General features: G+C 37.4%; 3 protein-coding genes across 3 annotated transcripts in view; 2 read left to right on the forward strand and 1 right to left on the reverse strand.

Annotated features, from left to right (window-relative positions):
* LOC112150165 (fibronectin type III domain-containing protein 7) overlaps nt 1–6,415 on the reverse strand; it is a 10,296-nt gene extending 3,881 nt beyond the window's left edge. The window contains exons 1-9 of the mRNA XM_024278189.2: nt 6,299–6,415; nt 6,210–6,225; nt 5,862–6,122; nt 5,421–5,681; nt 3,960–4,220; nt 2,554–2,814; nt 1,437–1,691; nt 1,105–1,362; nt 680–931 (exon numbers count right to left, since the gene is read on the reverse strand). Of these exons, the coding sequence (XP_024133957.1) occupies nt 680–931; nt 1,105–1,362; nt 1,437–1,691; nt 2,554–2,814; nt 3,960–4,220; nt 5,421–5,681; nt 5,862–6,122; nt 6,210–6,225; nt 6,299–6,352 (1,879 nt within the window). The 5' untranslated portion in view covers nt 6,353–6,415. The remainder of the gene's footprint in view (nt 1–679; nt 932–1,104; nt 1,363–1,436; nt 1,692–2,553; nt 2,815–3,959; nt 4,221–5,420; nt 5,682–5,861; nt 6,123–6,209; nt 6,226–6,298) is intronic.
* Nucleotides 6,416–7,750: 1,335 nt separating this feature from the next.
* Nucleotides 7,751–15,681, forward strand: stxbp3 (syntaxin binding protein 3). The gene is made up of 19 exons (XM_024279317.2): nt 7,751–8,112; nt 9,341–9,390; nt 9,558–9,639; nt 9,721–9,797; nt 9,881–9,953; nt 10,071–10,171; nt 10,437–10,582; nt 11,450–11,543; nt 11,694–11,818; nt 11,948–12,046; nt 12,133–12,190; nt 12,285–12,350; nt 12,585–12,665; nt 13,309–13,444; nt 13,665–13,771; nt 13,887–13,991; nt 14,227–14,312; nt 14,695–14,843; nt 15,006–15,681. The coding sequence occupies exons 1-19, from the start codon at nt 8,067–8,069 to the stop codon at nt 15,107–15,109; spliced, it is 1,785 nt and encodes a 594-aa protein (XP_024135085.1). The 5' UTR covers nt 7,751–8,066; the 3' UTR covers nt 15,110–15,681.
* A 372-nt stretch (nt 15,682–16,053) lies between these two features.
* Nucleotides 16,054–17,604, forward strand: part of ankmy1 (ankyrin repeat and MYND domain containing 1) — a gene marked incomplete in the record, with an annotated part of 8,731 nt that continues 7,180 nt past the window's right edge. The window contains 3 exon segments of the mRNA XM_036211747.1: nt 16,054–16,968; nt 17,066–17,212; nt 17,302–17,535. Of these exon segments, the coding sequence (XP_036067640.1) occupies nt 16,771–16,968; nt 17,066–17,212; nt 17,302–17,535 (579 nt within the window).

Raw genomic sequence — 17,604 nt, forward strand, 5'->3', positions numbered from 1 at the left:
TTTAGTACATTTGAATTTTACACCCTTTGGAATTATGTCTTACTAACACAAACTTATTTATACTAAAAAGGGAGTTAACTACTGTCATAAAAAATAGAATATCTATATTTCTTTATTTTTTTTTTCACAGAACGAAGCACAAAGTGCTCAACAAATGGAGCATAAAATCTAACAAAAAAAACAGAGAAGTAGTAAAAAAAATCCAAGAATAAATAAATAAAAACTAAAAACAGAGTAAAACAAGGACTGAAATCAACTAAAATCTCTCCCGAATAAAAATGTCTTGACCTGGGATTTTAAACACTCAACAAAGTCAATCTGATGCAGTGAAAATGGAAGGGAGTTCCAAAGATGAGGTGCAAGATAACCCCCCAAATAGCCCCCTATTTTTTCAATATTAGTGTGAATCCACACTGTCAGTGGAATGGCATAAGAGCCATCTCAGCATTTCTAAAATTTAAACAGATCCAACTTTCACATCACGTCAAAAGAATTTAAGAAGATCAGATATGTATTTATTTTTAGTTGTTGAACTGAAAATATAATGCAAAGCATTAAGCTGCAGTTGAAAACAAAACCCAGAACCACTCAAAAAAACTCCAAAACTTGCTGATATTAAATATATGTTATATTACAGCTGTTTCCCTTTGATTAATCTGACCCTGGAGCGTCCTGTTACCTGTTTCCTGTGACTTGGTGTAGCTGGGTAGACTCTGGCCAGCAGTGCTGGTCGCCCTCACGCTGAATTCATAAACGGAGCCACAGGGAAGGTCAGTGATGTTGCAGCTGTTTCCACTAGTGGTGCAGATGTGCTTGCCATCATCTCCGTTTGCTGTGACTGTGTAGTTAGCTTTTCTGTTGTTTGCTGTCCAGCTGACACCGACCGTGGAGTTCTGGAGAGTGAGCTGCAGATTGGTCGGCTCACAGGGAGCTGGTGGAAGAGAGGAAGGAAGTTTATGCAGAAAGAATTAAGAGAGCAAGCCGATGTGCTCCCCATGAAACCTATAGTAGATTTTTTTTAAATTATTTTTGCGAGATACGTGTTTGCATGGCAGGAATGCTTTTCCACTGCAAATTGTAGCAGTAGTTTGAAAGGAACATCACCTGTGTCTTTGGTGTGGGCTTTACAATCACGGTTACATCCACTGATTTCATTACAGGGCGTCACCACCACGCTGTAGGCTCTGTCACAGCTGAGGTCAGAGAGGGCGCACACTGGAGCCGTGTCGTTGCAGAGGATGACCTCGGAGGCGTCTGCAGCTCTGGTCTCATACAGCTCTGCTCCCATCGAGGCCGTCCACGTGATCTCCAACGTGTCCGTGCTCACCGCAGAGACGGCTACGTTCTCTGGACAGCAGGGTACTGAAACACAAAGGTGTGAACACATGCACCACTGTGAAATCTGTTTATTGGCCTCTTCCTGTGCCCCTACTCACCTGTGGTGTAGTTGATAACTTTTCCAGGAGGGCTGCTCCCTGCTTCATTGAACGCCAGCACAGACATCAGGTACGTGTGGCCACACAGGCATCGGTAGGTGCAGTTGTTGTTGGTGGTGTTGCAGTTTTCCTCGCTACCGTCGCCTCTCTTAATGAAGGCTTCGTATTTGTCTGCGTATGGGACTGTGTTCCACGTCAGAGTGCAGTTTCCATCTGAGGATGGTGCATGAGCCAAAGACTGTGGAGGGCAGGGGACTGACGAAACAAAAAGGCGCTCATAAATTGACAGAAAATATATCCATCCATCCATTTTCTAGACCGCTTCATCCCTTTCGGGGTCGCGGGGGTGCCAGAGCCTATCCCGGCTACTGATGGGCGAAGGCGGGGTACACCCTGGACAGGTCGCCAGTCTGTCGCAGGGCCTCAATCACACACACATTCACCCTCACATACATACCTAGGGGCAATTTAGAGTCACCAATCAACCTATGAAGCATGTTTTTGGACGGTGGGAGGAAGCCGGAGTCCCCGGTGAAAACCCACGCATGCACGGGGAGAACATGCAAACTCCACACAGAAAGGTCCCAGCCGGGATTCGAACCGGGGCCTTCTCGCTGTGAGGCGAGAGCGCTAACCACTTGCGCCACCGTGCAGCCCACAGAAAATATATATTTTAAGAAAAATAAAATAATAATAATAATAAAAAAGACATCTTTTTTATTTTTAGCCAGTTAGTTAACTGAAAACACTATTTCCTTTTGAGCAATTGTGTATAAGTGGCTCTGTAAAGTCAACAAAGTGACGTCTTCATTTCAATCACTCTTACAGCATTCATGCTGCAAAATTATTTGACCTTTTGACACTTTTTATATGCCATAATAGATAAATCTGCAATAGATGGCTATAAAATGTATCTTTTTAAAACTTTTATGGAAAATTTGTTTCATGTATTTGATATATGTTCCTTGGAAGTGTCAAACAAGATAAACTATTTTCTTTATTTTGCTATTATAGCACCATTCAAGGTTAAAAATATCCATATTTTCCAATAGTGATGCTGTATGACCTTGTCTTTACTTGAGAAAGAAAACATTATTAATTGAGGCGGTCTACTCACAAGTGATGAAGACTACTGGGGTGGATGGGGAGCTGGGCCCAGCCTCATTAGATGCAATGACTTGAATGGTGTGCATCTCTCCACAGTTCACAGGCAGGATGCAGGAGGTGGAGGTGGTGTCACAGGTGACGTTCTGTTTGCTCATCACATGATACTCTAAAGATCCATAAACCTGTTTCTCGAGGTCCCAGGAAACAGAGAGTCCAGCAACCGTGTTATTCAGCACCACTGACACGTTGACAGAAGATGGCGCCGGAGGTCCTGGTGAAAGATGAACCATAATTTAAGACATTATTTAATAAAAGTTGAGCAAACAGAAAGCAATTTCGGCATCATGACTTGTTTTTCACTTAGACATCTTGCATTATGCAATTCTGTAGAGCCTGTAACATATTTTCAAATAATTCTTAGATGTAGTAATCAAAAACACTTCAAAACAGACTTTTTAGTTTGAGATTTGGTGAACTTCTTTAATTTTTTAAAGCAGAATGTTTGAACTGTATTTTTAATGTGACAGCGTTAAAATCAAATGAATTCAAGATTCTTAGTGTTTCATAACAACACAAAAATATTGGCAAAGCTTATTTAAGCTTAAGGAAAATGAATTAAAACAGGCCTCTTAGAAATAAGTAAAAAATTCTCACCTCTTTGCCAGATTTTCTTTTAATAAACAAACAAATCTGCCATTGGGGTAAGAAAATGGTTTTATAAAGAACTCTTGTTTTAAAGAAAAACGTTCTAGTGTTTTCTCAAACGAAGAATAATTTGCTATTGAAAAACTGTCTTGATATGATTGTTTTCTTCCAAGACAGAAAGTATGACATTTTTCTCGAAAAAAAGTAGCCTTTTACTTTCTTAAGATATGTTTTTTTTGTAGCATGAGTTTTGATCACATTTATTGTTAACACAGTTCATATCACATCTACACCTGTTACACCTGTTTTAACTCGTTCTGCTTTTTACAGGTTTATCAGTAATATTCCAGTTTAATTATGAGATTTTCTGCCACCACAATGTACTGACTTTGTAGTTCAGGCAATGTTGAAGCTGTTTTTGAATGAATTTGAATACATTTGATCTGCTTTTCTACACTTGTGAATCAAAATCTGAATAATAAAAATATTTTTTCATGTAATAATGTGTAATTGAATCTTTAGTCTTCTTTACTCTTATTTTAAAAAAGACAAACATTTTTTGGATTTTTGGCAGTGAATTTGACTGAAAACTGTCATTTTGTATCGAAATTAGTGTGTTAACAGTTTGGTAGTGAAAATGAAATTCTAATTTTGATAGGCTGGACAATGTCATGATGTCTTACTAAAGTAAAAATGTATTCAAAAATATAATATTAAAGTTATGTTACTGAGCGGACAGAGAGTCTTATCAAAAACAAAAAACAAGCTTACGCGTTGTTTGGTTCTTGTATAAGCTGTCCTCTCCGTTTCGACCGATGGGGTCCCAAGCAGAGGTCTTGATCATATAGAGCAAACCGGCCTCCAAGCCTGAGATGGTCAGGTTGGTGTCACTTGTGTTGTACTTTATTTCAGTATTGAAGCCAAACTTGTGCATAGAAACAGTGTACTGGACCGCATGATCCACAGGAGCCCAGGAGACAACAATGCTGTCGTTGGTTGGAGAGGAAGTGAAGAACTGAGGGGGAGGCAAAACTGTGGAGAGGAAGATGGCCCACAAATCATTACAGATGCTACGGTAAGGAGCAAAAATCTGCAGCACTTTTACTGATTAGAAGTCTTTGTCATACGAAGTTTCAACTGCAGTTATCTGTTAATTAAAAACTATGTCTAATATACGGCTCCCTGGACATTTTTTGGCAAAAAATTAGTATTTTGTGCTCAAAATGTAGTTTTTGTGGCCACAAATTAACATTTTATTAGCATTTTTTGGGCAAAACTTGGCATTTATGTGCAAAAACTTGTATTTTGTGGATACACCTTTGCATTTTGTGCACATAAATTATAGTATCATAAACACCTAGTACTATTTGTGGCCACAAAATACTAATTTGTGGCCAAAAAATGCCAAATTGTGCCCACAAAATGCTAGTTTGTGGCAAAAACTGTCAGTTTGTGCTTACAAATGCTAATATGTACGCACAAATTATTAATTTGTATCAATTCATTTTTAATTTAAGGAAACATTTTATTTTTTGTTTGTTTAGTCTTTGGGGTTATTTTTATTTTTTTGTCTTTCATTAATGTCATAGGGTTCTGTACTAATATATCAGGTGTTGGGAGAAAAACACATTTAATAAATGTAATAAACTTATTTAATAAACAGCTCAAAAATATAAAAATTTTATTTAATATTAACCTTTCACTGTTTAATTTCAGAATGCTTCCTTGCATTGATGTTTCTTAAAAAATAGGTTGATAAAAGCAGGCTCTAAGTTAAGCCTCATGTCCTAAATGTGTCAAATCAACACCGCAGGCCAGCAGTGAACAATAGATTAACAGTAAAGATGAAACAGTGAAACTAAACGTATTGTTCTATGTTTTTTTGTCTCTCTAGGATCAAATATTTGCCTGAGGCGGAGAAGCGATGGTTCATAAGAGCTGTGTTCTAAATGTCTTTGTGCTTGTTAAAGAGAAAGTCTAGTACCGTCGCCAATGACACAAGAGAAAACATTCAGGGGTGCCGATGCATTGCTTTTCATGAAACCACCTATATAGGTGTTGGTGATGCGTCCTCACAAAAGGGTGTATAGAGTTTCAGTTATGGCAGATTAATTTACTTCTGCGGGGTGAGTCAGACTGATGAGAAAGTACTAGATTTCTTATTGAATATAGATACTTCACATTGAAGAGACCTTATGTTCTAATAGAAAGACAATAGAATGACCGCATTACCTGTCTTTCCTGTTACAGTGGTTGACGGCTGACTGCGGCCGGCGCTGTTCACGGCCATGATGCTGAGCGAATATTCAGTGTATGGGCTGAGATTTGTGATCTCTGCTGGGGAGGAAGACACTTTGTCTTCTCTGAAGAAGCCCTGCTCGTTCACCACTCTGATGATATACTGAGAGACTCCGTTTTTCAAGTTGAACTCAGCAATCAAAGTTTTGCTGTTCTTGGGCTTGATGGTGTGGATAGGATCCATACTATCGGGGGCTGAAAGAGTCACAAAAATATACCAATAACTTTAATTTCAGACATTTTTTTTTATTTACAAGCAAAGACAAAGGTCGCCAACCATGGTGACCCTTTGCAAATGCACCATAAACTTAAACTTAAAAGAAAAGAAATCAGTGTCTACCCTTATCAAAGGTGTGGTTTGAAAGTAAAAGTCACCTGTTGTCGTGTTGGTAGAGGCAGAGGCTAGTGTCCTTTGTGATCCATCCAAAGCCTCAACTGTGAAGATGTACTCAACTCCTTGTGACAAGTAGCTGATAGAGCCCATTAGTGTGTTTGGACCAAACAAAACAAAACCAATGGTGTCGTTTGGTGAGCTTGTACGGGCAGTGCTTATCCTGTATGATTCTGCTCCGGGATATCGGGTCCATGTGAGAAAAACAGTCTTGGATGTTGCCGAAAACTTGGATAATTCGAAACCTATTAACAGAAAAGCAAAGGAAAATGTAATCAATTGAGTTTTTACATAGAAATATGAAATACTTTAAGATTTGCAGAGTTGTGTACCTGATTGAGCTGCAACCTGCAATTTAAAACAGAAATGAGTTTAAAATATGCATTCTTTAAATGTTTTAAGAATAAATATGTATAAATACCTGTGAGGAGATGCAGGGAATGACAAAAAATACCAGCCACTTCATGCCACCCATTCTATCTGTTTGACTCTGTAAAACAATCCTGTCTAATTCCAGACTCTTGAGATCTCCACTTAGTTAAAAACCCTTCTCTCTGATGTTTTTGATCTTATCTTTACCCTCATGGGTTCTCGGCTTTGTAAAGTACCTGTATGTAGCTCCTCCTACAGTGAGATAAATCCTAACCAATCCTAACAAAACTCACCTTTAGACAAATAGAGGTTGAAAAGATAGAGAAGGAAACACCTTTGTAGCTAAAAGGCATGATATTTTAGAATAAAAAATGTACCAGTTGTGAAATGTACAATGTAATGTCTTGCAAAGTAGTTGGACTTTCCCTAGCTAGAGGGTTATAGATCAGTTTCTTTTAGAATAAAAAGAAAAAATGAGCGATGGAGGTTATTTGAGAAGTTTAAGAGAGGAGGCCAACAGAGGCTGTAACAGTGAGCTCAAATTTAATGAGAATCTTAAACTGTGGAACATTTTGCATGAAAACAAAACAAATTAAAAGAGAATCCATACTTATGTTGAATCTGGAACATGACTTAGCAAATTATAATTTAATTTTCTAATAAAAAATAAATTGTGATTTTAAATTAAAAACATAAGGGTTTCGAAAATTTGTCAGAATTTTCTAAACACTTATGTCTTTAAGAGTTTGACTGCTCTCAAAGAATGGCAAAAGAAAACTGTGGTGTTTCTCATAAAGCACTCACTGAAATACTGTACCGTAATCTTGTGTTGTTTTTACACTGACTTTTTGTAAATTAGCACCATGTTCATTGACTTATATAGGGCTAAACATGTAGGAAGTTACAAGGTAGTATTCCAATAAAACATAAGTAAAAGATCAGTTTTGGGGATCACTTTTGTTCTCTTCAAATTAGCCCCTAAATAGATTTATTAAAAAAAAATACAATAAATTTGGCCTTAGGTTACTATCTTTTTTTTTAGGTCCTCACTATAATTAAGAAAGCCACCAGTGATCAATTTCACACTACTAAAAAATAAATAAATAAATAAACATTTTTAGGTAACAACATGTTATAACAAAGGAACTAAAAGTTTCTTTAGCAAGTTACACAGCGCACAACTAATACAAATTAAATAAAAAAAATGCAAAGCAAAAGTTTATGTTGAATAACTATGAATAAGTATGTTTTGATGCAGTAACACAAAAATTAGATATATCTTATATATTAGGAAATCGCAGCCTATATAAATAAAATTACGTTCCACTTAAAATATTAAACAAATTAGTTTTAGATCATTATGAGCAAATTCTGTTACGTGGTTGTCTATAAAGCATTATAGCCTGCACTTTGTGTTTACTATATTGTAAGCTTAAAATGTTCCTTAAAATGTTTAGTCTGAGAAGTAGCCTATTCAGTTACATTCAGTTTTTTTTTTGTTTGTTTGTTTGTTTTTTTTGTCGCAGCCTATACTGGATAGTGATGTGGCTATTTCATTGAAATAGATGTGTGGTCAGCTAATTTTAATTTGAGACCTGTAGATCTCAATAAGTTTCTCAAGCACGGGTAATTCTGGATAAGTATACAGTTTATACTTCTATATGGAATATAAAACAAATATTTTTGATAGTATTAGTATTTTAGATTGTTTTTAAGGAACCTTATCGCAACTCCACGGCGCACACTTGTTGACGCAGCCAACGTCAGACCCACGTGACCAGCAGGAAGGAAGAAGGTTAAAGAAAAAAGAAAACAAAATGGCAGCAGGTTCGGATCACGGGCTGAAAAAAATAGTTTGGAAAAGTAAGTTTATGACTTAAGGCTACAAATGATTGCTGTTTTGAAGAACTGTAGTGCTCATAGTTGAATCTTTATTCGTTCATATAAGTAGTGACTTTGCAGCTGTGAGTAACGGTAAAAGTTTAACTTTTGTTCCTGTTTATTTTTTACCACAAAAATTAAAAAAATTTGGTCCGATAAACGATGGAGCAGATGATAAATGAACAAAGTGTGATTCGTAGAGACCGTAGAAACTGAATGCCAGAATTGTTGGCGTGAAGTTGTTTTGTATGGCAGCCCCACCTCATTTCTGTTTTCTGTCAGAATAAGAGCACAGACGTGCTCAACTCTTCTTTGGAAGTGTTGAGTTCAAACGTTGGTCTTCTGGAAAACAATACATGCCTACTATCTTTTCAAACTTAAATTGTAAAGCACATGGGAGCATATATATTCACGAGTGTTTAAAGGACTACAACAAAGCCTATATTTCGTGAAACAACGCCAGCATCAAAGTTTTTCTTTTCACAATTGAAAATATACAACATAATATCTTATTTTGTTCTAAGTTTAAATCATTTTTACTGTATTGGAATACAATTTATATTAATGTTACATATACCAAGGTCAAGTTTGCAAAAAGATGTCAAACCAAGTGTGCATTTAAACAGACTTGTAGGGAAGATGTGAAGAAGTGCAAGTGGGTTAAAACCAGTGCAGGAAGGTTTCAGGTGTGATGTGTAATAAAAGAATGAAGGGGAAGAAGTGGAAGACTGGTGAGAGCAGCCATGTTGTTTTAGAAATAGTAATGGCTCTGAGAAAGAGACAGGAGACAGAGCTGACAATGTTTAGGTTCTGTTTGGGAGAGATGAAGATGGATAGGATCAGGAATGAATCCGTCAGAGGAACAGCTCAGGTTAGATGTTTTGAAAATAAATGCAGGGAAGGAGATTGAGATGGTTTGGACACATTGAGAGGCTATGTTGATAAAAGGATGCGTAGGTTGGAGCTAATATGAAAGAGGACTAGAGGAAGAATAAAGAAGTTTATAGTTGATGTTAGGTTGGTGTTAACAGAACAGAGGGTTAGGTGAAGGTGAACTATAAGGTTTTCTGGAAGCAAATAATGCCTAATAAAGGAGAATGCAAAGAAGAATTTTTCAGCACAATGGACATAAACAGTTGGATTTTAAAAATGCTTTTAAAGTAAACCAAACCCATTTTTCTGTTACTCATTTCTGTCTTCATTCTCACAGGAATAAAAGATACAATAATCACAGACTGCCGAAAATCTGACATATGGAAGGTAAGGCGAATTAAATTTTTTCCAAAGAAATGTTACCTTTCTTGATTTTCCTCTGCAAAAAGTTCGACTGAGAACTTGTACACGTTCACTTACTTTGCTTTTTCTTTTCTCTTCGTAAGATGAGTCTCTGTAACCTCCACCAATTTGTGTGTTTTTTTTTTTTTAAGATTTTGATTCTGGATCATTTCACCACCAAGCTTCTCTCATCATGTTGCAAAATGTCCGATCTAATGGCGGAAAAAATAACAAGTAGGTTACAGAATCATCTGCAAACCAAGTATTTTTTTATAACATTCATGTCATGTTAATAATAATCTTTAATATTTTTAGTTGTGGAGGACCTGTTTAAAAAGAGAGAGCCTGTACTCGAAATGAAAGCCATCTATTTTATGACCCCGACTCTCAAGGTTTGGCTTTTTAATCTTGTAGTGATTAAACGACATCATGTTTCAACTTTATCAAGTTTTTAAGATTCCTCTTCCTTTTGCAGTGTGTGGAAGCCTTTATAGGAGACTTTGAAAAGAAACCAAAGTACAAAGCTGCATATGTTTATTTTACCGACTGTAAGTGAATTATACATCACTGATCAAATCTATTCTAACAGCAAAGCGTCACACACAATATTTTTGAAGCTGCACATTAGGAAGACAGTCTAAATCCGTTTTCATTTGTTCTTGTAGATTGCCCTGATGACCTGTTCAACAAGATGAAGTCCCGTTGTGGAAAGTTCATTCGTGTTGTCAAGGAAATTAATATCTCATTCCTGCCACAAGAGGCACAAGTGAGTAGCTCTTGTTCGAATTATGTTAACGCAGGAAACACTCATTTTTTTCATGAGTCGATCAAGACGTTGGCAGCTTTAACCCTCAATGAATAACTAATGAATGAGTAAAAAGGGGTAACTAGAGAACTACTTTGTCCTCATTATAAAAGAATTAAGAAATAATTGAAGTTGCTGTTCTTTTTTGAAACATGTTTTTATTTATCAGAGTATGCGTTATCTGAGAAAAACGTTTCTTTTTTGTTGCATTTCAACCATTTTTAAGGTGTTCACATGTAACAATCCTGAAGCTTTCCGGAGCATCTACAGTCCTCACAGTCAGGATAAAAGGAGCACACTGGAAACACTTGCAGACCAAATCGTTACTCTCTGCGCCACTCTGGATGAGTACCCAGGAGTCCGGTACAAGAAGTAAGTCTGCGAAGAATTCAAATACAATCATATCCGCCTCTCAAAAAGTCTGTGGACAATTATGAGAACTAGAATTAGGCTAGAATTAATTTTAAGTTTGATTCATTTTATAATTTGTGTTTACTGATATGATAAATAGTCAGTATTGGTTCATTTTGAATGATCCAATTTGATGTGATTTACTGTCCTCAAATTGATTCAGGGAAGATAATGGAGAGAGGTTAAATGGAAAAACAAGGTTGTTCTCTCCTGTTACATAACCAAAGTGAACATGAGAAATCTACTTATTAACTACCAAATATTCCAAAGACTGAACAGAGGGAGAACATCTAAAAACAAGTCAGTATTTTCTGACATTCTTTCATAGCAATTCTCTTTAAAACAATAGATATGTTTCATTCACTTCTCTGAACAGTGGAAATTTAACATGTGAGAGGAGGAGGGGGAAATTGAGCTGAATTTTGAAAATTGTAAATACTTTTTAGCCCTTTAATATTGACACCTAAATGACACACTTATTGACTTCCTGAAACTCTCCTACTGTTTACGTGGTCAACATGAATCTGGTGATTCTGACGCTGAGAAAAGTAGCTTCTCATATCGGCTTTGCAACACTTTATTAACGTAAAGTTTTGCATATTGGCGCAAAGTTGTTTTTTTCCAAACAGCACCACAACTGTACAGTGTTGCATATCATCGCAAGGCTGCTTTTTCTTCACTTCAGAATTAGGAGGAATTACGTTAATTGCTAAATGGTAGAAGAGTAACGACAGTGGAAAGAATTCTATCCCTAGCTAAAGCTCTGGTGGTAAAAGGTTAAGCTCATCAGTTTACTACAAATAATCAAACAATTTCTGTCAATGTTAGAGAGAGCAACATGGAGAACGCTAAAACTCTTGCTGAGTTGGTGGACAACAAATTGGCCAAGCACTACGAGCTGGATGACAGCGCTAAGAAGAAGGTGAGACATCCGCTGAGCAAAGACTGTTGACAGAACAAACAAAGGCTTGAGAGTGAATGCAGGCTTAAAGCTACGACAGGCTAAATGTGAAGGAGGAAATGTTGTCTTTTAATTTATTGTTTTAATTCTTTATTTCTTTCTTTTTTACAGGGTAAGACCCAAGCCCAGCTGTTGATAGTGGAGAGAGGTTTCGATCCAGTCAGCCCAATTCTGCACGAACTCACCTACCAAGCTATGGCCTATGATCTCGTTGATATTAAGGATGACACCTACAGGTAATCCTTAACACTACATCTTTCTACACTAGTAACAATAGTATGCTTATGTGCTGGCATAATGTATTCTAATTTCCCTGTGGGAATCCATGAAATATTTCCAAAATCTCCACATAATGATGTGGCCAGGTACAAGTTGAAAGATGGCTCCGAGAAGCAGGCCCTGCTGAACGAGGATGACATGCTGTGGGTGAACCTCAGGCACAAGCACATTGCTGAGGTCGGTGGGTAAGTATGCAGCATTCAGATGGAATGGGTGGCAGCGTGTTGCTGTTTCCTCACTCACTAACAGACTTTATCCCACCTTCCATAAGAGAAATCCCCAAGTTGGTGAAAGAAATATCAGCAAGCAAACAGCAGCCAGATGAAAAGGTACAGAGCCCGTGTGTGTGCATCACCAGTAGCTGTTGTATTTCGATAGTGTTCCTAAGGTTAGAGTGAAATGTTTACTCTTATTTTTTCTCAGATAACAATAAGTAAACTGGCTCAAATGATGAAGAAGATGCCGTCATTCCGCAAACAGCTGAATGAGGTAGGCAGCACCATAATGATGGCTTTGAGCTAGTGAAGAGAACAGTATTGTTGTAGTTGGGTGTGGTGCCTCCACAGCTGTGATTATAGAATAAATGCCTAGGAATTAACATTTTAGGTGAATTGTTTCTGGTACGCTAAATACATTCTGCATCAGTTAGTCACATGAGGGATTTTTTTTAAAAACATCGGTGAATGTTTTAATTTGTTTTTTGGTGTTGTCTTTTATTCTTAGAAAACGACTCACCTCCAGCTGGCCGAGGACTGCATGAAGCATTTCGCAAACAATGTGGAGAAACTCTGCAAAGCAGAGCAGGTTTGCTAGTGCTCCTTTTTTTGTTTTTTTGTTCAGCCTTGCGAGGTAGTCTGGCAAATGTGACCAGCTCAGTTGCACAGTGTTTGTCCTAAAACTGAAAGATCGTGAGTTCAAATCCACGACGAGTCACTTCAAAGACTCTCAGCATCAAGGGGTAGGATTTGGGAGTTAAACCACCAAATGGCGGTTGTGTCTGTGGCTCACCGCTCCCTCATGATAACAAATGTCACACACCTAGGTGCCTGAGAACTAATGGCACTTTAACTTTATAGGTGACAATCCTAAAATCCTCTTCAGTTTCCTTGCTGTTTTGCAAAAGTGTATAAAGTTTGCCATGAGGGTTTTATAGCCTTAAAACATCTAGAAACCTTCATGGATTCCATCTATCGAAGGTTATTTTTAGAACTGTAGTGTGCGATAAACGAGGGAATTTTTTACATTCTTTTGAGTGCTTGACAAATGCGCCTTGATTCAACATCTGTTAGCTCCTCCCTTTGCTGCCTCTAGAATTTCACCAATTCTCATTATGACTGTCTTGTTTTATTTTATTTTTTACATTTTCAAACCGGGAAAAATGATTTGTATTTATTAAAGAGATTTATGGACCAGAGTACATGAAGGTGAAATCTGCTGTAATGTTTAGGATCTCGCTGTTGGTGCAGATGTGGATGGAGCAAAAGTAAAGGACCCCATGAGGACTCTGCTGCCAGTGCTGCTCCATCCTTACACCACCTACGACAAGATCAGAGCTGTTCTGCTCTACATCTTCAGTCTCAATGGTAAAAACAAAAAGCAGTTCCTGTTCTATTCGGTGCTTTTATGCATTGCGTTTGAGGGACTCTTATTTTGAAAAAGATGCCTCCAACTCGGTGGGATCTTTTTTGCCCATATGTTTTGGGAGCAAATCATGTTCCTTATATTTTTACACCTTTTTTTAATCCAAAGGTTTGCTGCTAAAACAAAGTATAGAACTTTGACAACTATTTATTGACTCGACAGGAACAACAGATGAGAACTTAAGCAAACTTATCCAGCATGTAAAGATTGAGGACGAACGAGAGTTTATACTAAACTGGAAAGAACTGGGTGTCTCCATCATCACGCCGGTAAGAAAACTATTTAATTCTGCCTATTTCACTGAAACTATTTACAATGAGAATTTTGTTGCTTCAAATCATGCCCCATATTCAATTCTCTGTTTGATCTTTGTTTATATTTTAGAATCAGATGAGTTTATTTTCTCGCAAATCAACGCGACGTGATCGATCCCAAGAGGAGAAGTACAACCTTTCGAGATGGACTCCAGTCATTAAAGATGTGATGGAGGTAAAGCCATTTCCTCTGTCGACACTGGTTCCTCTCAAGATGTTTCTTTCCATTCTTATGTAATAGACATATTTTGTGAAACTTCAGAAATGTTAAAGTTTTTTGTCCCTAAAAGAAATGCACAGTTTAAAAATGCAGTCATCTCATCATTTCTTTTAACTTCTCTGACTGTTTAAACACTTAAAAACATTTTTTCAAGTTGTCTTTTATAAAAATGATATATTTTCTGCTTTAGGATGCAGTGGAAAACAAATTAGACACCAAAGAGTGGCCGCACTTGTCTGAGTCTCCTGCTGCCTGGAACGGTTCTGGAGCTGTCAGGTGGGTTTGTCCAAACCGTCATTACCAGAATCGAATCAGCAGTTCTGCTTCTCAAGAGAATTATCAAGAGAACTTTTGTTCTCCATTTTATTTGGGTCACTTAACCTTCATACAGTTTACTGCTGTGCTCTAATCCATTTGTATTTACAAAATACATTTTTTTAAATAATTCTTGCTGTATTGTGTTTTTTTTTTAATATTAAAAAAACTGCATAAAATTTTATAGGAAACCACAACCTCTGGTAATTTGTGGTTTTGTTCTTCCCAGGATGCTCAGTTACTTGCATTTGTACAGTATTTATAATGTTTTTGCAATAGAAATCTCTTGTAATATTTAAATTTCATCTAATTGCATTTCTTGTGTAACACGTGTGATCTACAGTGCCCGTCAGAAACACAAGGCCAGTGCTCAAGATGAACGGCGAACTGGTTCTCGCCTCATCGTCTTTGTTATTGGAGGAATAACTTACTCTGAGATGCGATGTGCTTATGAGGTCACCCAAGCAGTGAAATCTTGTGAAGTTATTGTAGGCAAGTATCTTAAGCATAAGCTAATCACAGTTAATAAACTACTTGCTTTTAAACAAAACTGTAAAGTCATACAAATCACCATTTCAGACTCTGGCTGCTATATTTTATGAAGCAATCCCATGATCGCACAAGGGTTTTATTCAATACTTTCCCCATTTACAGGGTCTTCTCACATTCTGACCCCCACCAGTCTTCTGGACAACATCAAGGCTCTGAGTAAAGCCCCAATGGAAACCTTTACAATAGAAGAAAGGAACAACGCCTGAGGAAGCCGTCCCCAACCTCCAACTTATCTTCACATCTTTAATCGCTCAGCACAGTCTCAACGTCCTGAGTGAAATACTGAAGGGAATTTGCCTTTTTCTCATCCTTGTCTTCTCCTGCTCAGTGCACATTTATGTTGGTGGGCATTAGCAGCACTTTAGTCTTTTCACTCTTCAGATTTTCATATAAAAAGACAAACTAAGGAACTCGTTGATGAAGTCCACTGCTTCCCAATGAGATCTACTGGTAAATCCAAACCCATTTGACCTTATTACCTGAAGTGCATGTTTATGTTTTTAAAAAAAGACTAACCTGCTTAAATAAGTTTGCCTTAATTCTTTAATAATGATGCTTTTGAGGTTTTAGGTTGAATAGCCTCTTAGAAATACTAATATGAAAATGTTGAGGGAAAACAAGCTCAAAGTTGATGTATATATATACTGAACCTATGCACTGAGTTCTTACTCTAATCTTTCACTTTCTGTTAAAATGTTAGTTTGACTTGTGTAACTGTAAGTATGTGCTATTTTCTGAGACAGAACGGCTGACTAATAAACGGATGAAGTGGTTCTAATCCTTGTTTTTTTTATTTATGAAAATGTATGAAGGATGGATGTACAAACCGAGATACAAGTTGATTTATTGCAAAAGAGTCCTAAAAATAAGTATAGGAGCTTGTTGAAAGCTTTAAATGACCTAATATGGATTCATTTTTTCTGATTATCATCTTAAAATTGTGGGGGAAAAAAAGACAACTTTATGTTGTTTCCATTTAGTCTGAAGTTGTGTGCAGGTCCTAAGAAGAAAGAACATGCTAACTTTTACCAAACATCATTAGATATACCAAACTTAAAAAGTTTGAGCTCAAATCTACATAATTTACAATTAATAAAAAGAATGTTTGTTTATTCCCACTCATCTTAATTGTTTTATCCCACAGATTGAAACTCAGGGCTGCAGTGTCAGTTGCAAAGCGTGTTAAAATATTAACACTAACACACACAGGTGGCTTTGCTTCCCTGATCCTTTTAATGGGAGACTGATGAACAATGAGAATCCTGACCTGTAGCATTGACCTACTCTCACTTTTCACCACGTGATCACTTTTTTCACAGCGTTGTGTTATTTTACTTTAGGCCAGCCATCACTCTTATTTATTTAATGTAGAACTGCAGTCAAAAGTGGTTACTTTTATGCATTTGCTACTTCTTGCTGATTACATAATACAAATGTTTTTTTTTTCTTTTTTGTGTGGGAGAGAATTCAGTCTGTATTATACACTCACGTTACTAAAAAGGTGGATTTGTTTCGTAAAGAAACGCTTTATTTATAAAATACCAACTAACTGGGTACGTAAAAGTGAAACGCAAAAGCATTATGGGTAATAAAGATTATTTATTTTTTACCACGTTTCTCTTTGCGCATGCGTAAATGAACGCCTCTGCAAGTCTATGCTCTGCACCGACGATCAGACCTCGCGCTGTATTTGCCATGGCAACCGGGTCCTGACAGTTCAAACCTGAATCTTACCGCAATCCTTTAAAGTTTCCTGCTATAAAAGGTAGCCTGGCCAAACTGTTTTCGTCATGTAAATGGAAAAATATGTCGATTTTACACAGAGAAGTCATTCTTAGTTTATTTTATAACGGATTCGCTAGTTAACATGGTGCCGACAACCTGTAAAGGTGGTGCGGAAACGAAGGCGTTCTTTCAGATTGAGGACAAAGGAGGCGCTCAGGTGGATGAAGAAAGACTGCAAGAGTTCGATGTCCAGAAGTGGGCCGACGGATCCAAATATGAGGGGCACTTTGTGAACGGCCTAAAGCACGGCAAGGGCAAGTACATGTGGGGAAATGGAGAGGTAATTTAACTCACCTGAGTCATGAAAATACCATGTATTTCCAGTTTATCATTATGTTTTATTGAGTGTAGAGTTTTTTTCTTTCTTCCATTTGGAGTATTATGAAGGACTTTTCTACAAAGACTACAGGCATGGGAGTGGGCAGTACTGTTGGCCCACAGGTCACAAGTTCACGGGCAAGTTCTACCTTAACAGAAGAGAAGGCTATGCTGTACAGGTGTTTCCTGATGGGGCCACTTTTCAGGTGTGAAGGATGTATGAATGTAATTGTGTGGACATATTTACTATGCAGAATAACACAGCTCATGGCAATGAACTCCCCTTCTGTGCTAGGGTTTGTACCACACCGACCAGAGGTTTGGTCCTGGCGTCCTCACATATCCAGATGGACAACAGGACGTGGGTCTGTGGCTCGGAAAGCAGCTGTTCAGATTCTGCACCTCGGTGGGGAATGTGTTTAGTCTGAGTGACTTCCCTGAACACGCGGCTTATATGGATCCAGCCATCATCAACGCAGGTTACCACACCAAAGTATGTTTAGACCAATACTCTAAAATCGTTTCCAGTGTTTTTTTTTTATTAGGATTATGCCAAAAAATGTCATTTTTGAGAAAATATTTTTTGCTGTAGTTCATT

Source organism: Oryzias melastigma, linkage group LG4 (assembly GCF_002922805.2).
Source record: "Oryzias melastigma strain HK-1 linkage group LG4, ASM292280v2, whole genome shotgun sequence".
Classification (NCBI taxonomy): Eukaryota; Metazoa; Chordata; class Actinopteri; order Beloniformes; family Adrianichthyidae; genus Oryzias; species Oryzias melastigma.

Bases quoted from the DNA above. Each gene is read 5' to 3' on its own strand.
- stxbp3 (XM_024279317.2), top strand. From the start codon at position 8,067: ATGGCAGCAGGTTCGGATCACGGGCTGAAAAAAATAGTTTGGAAAA. The intron at 9,640-9,720 runs GTAGGTTACAGA...TAATATTTTTAG, and splicing joins AATGGCGGAAAAAATAACAA to TTGTGGAGGACCTGTTTAAA. The intron at 13,992-14,226 runs GTAAAGCCATTT...TTTCTGCTTTAG, and splicing joins TCATTAAAGATGTGATGGAG to GATGCAGTGGAAAACAAATT.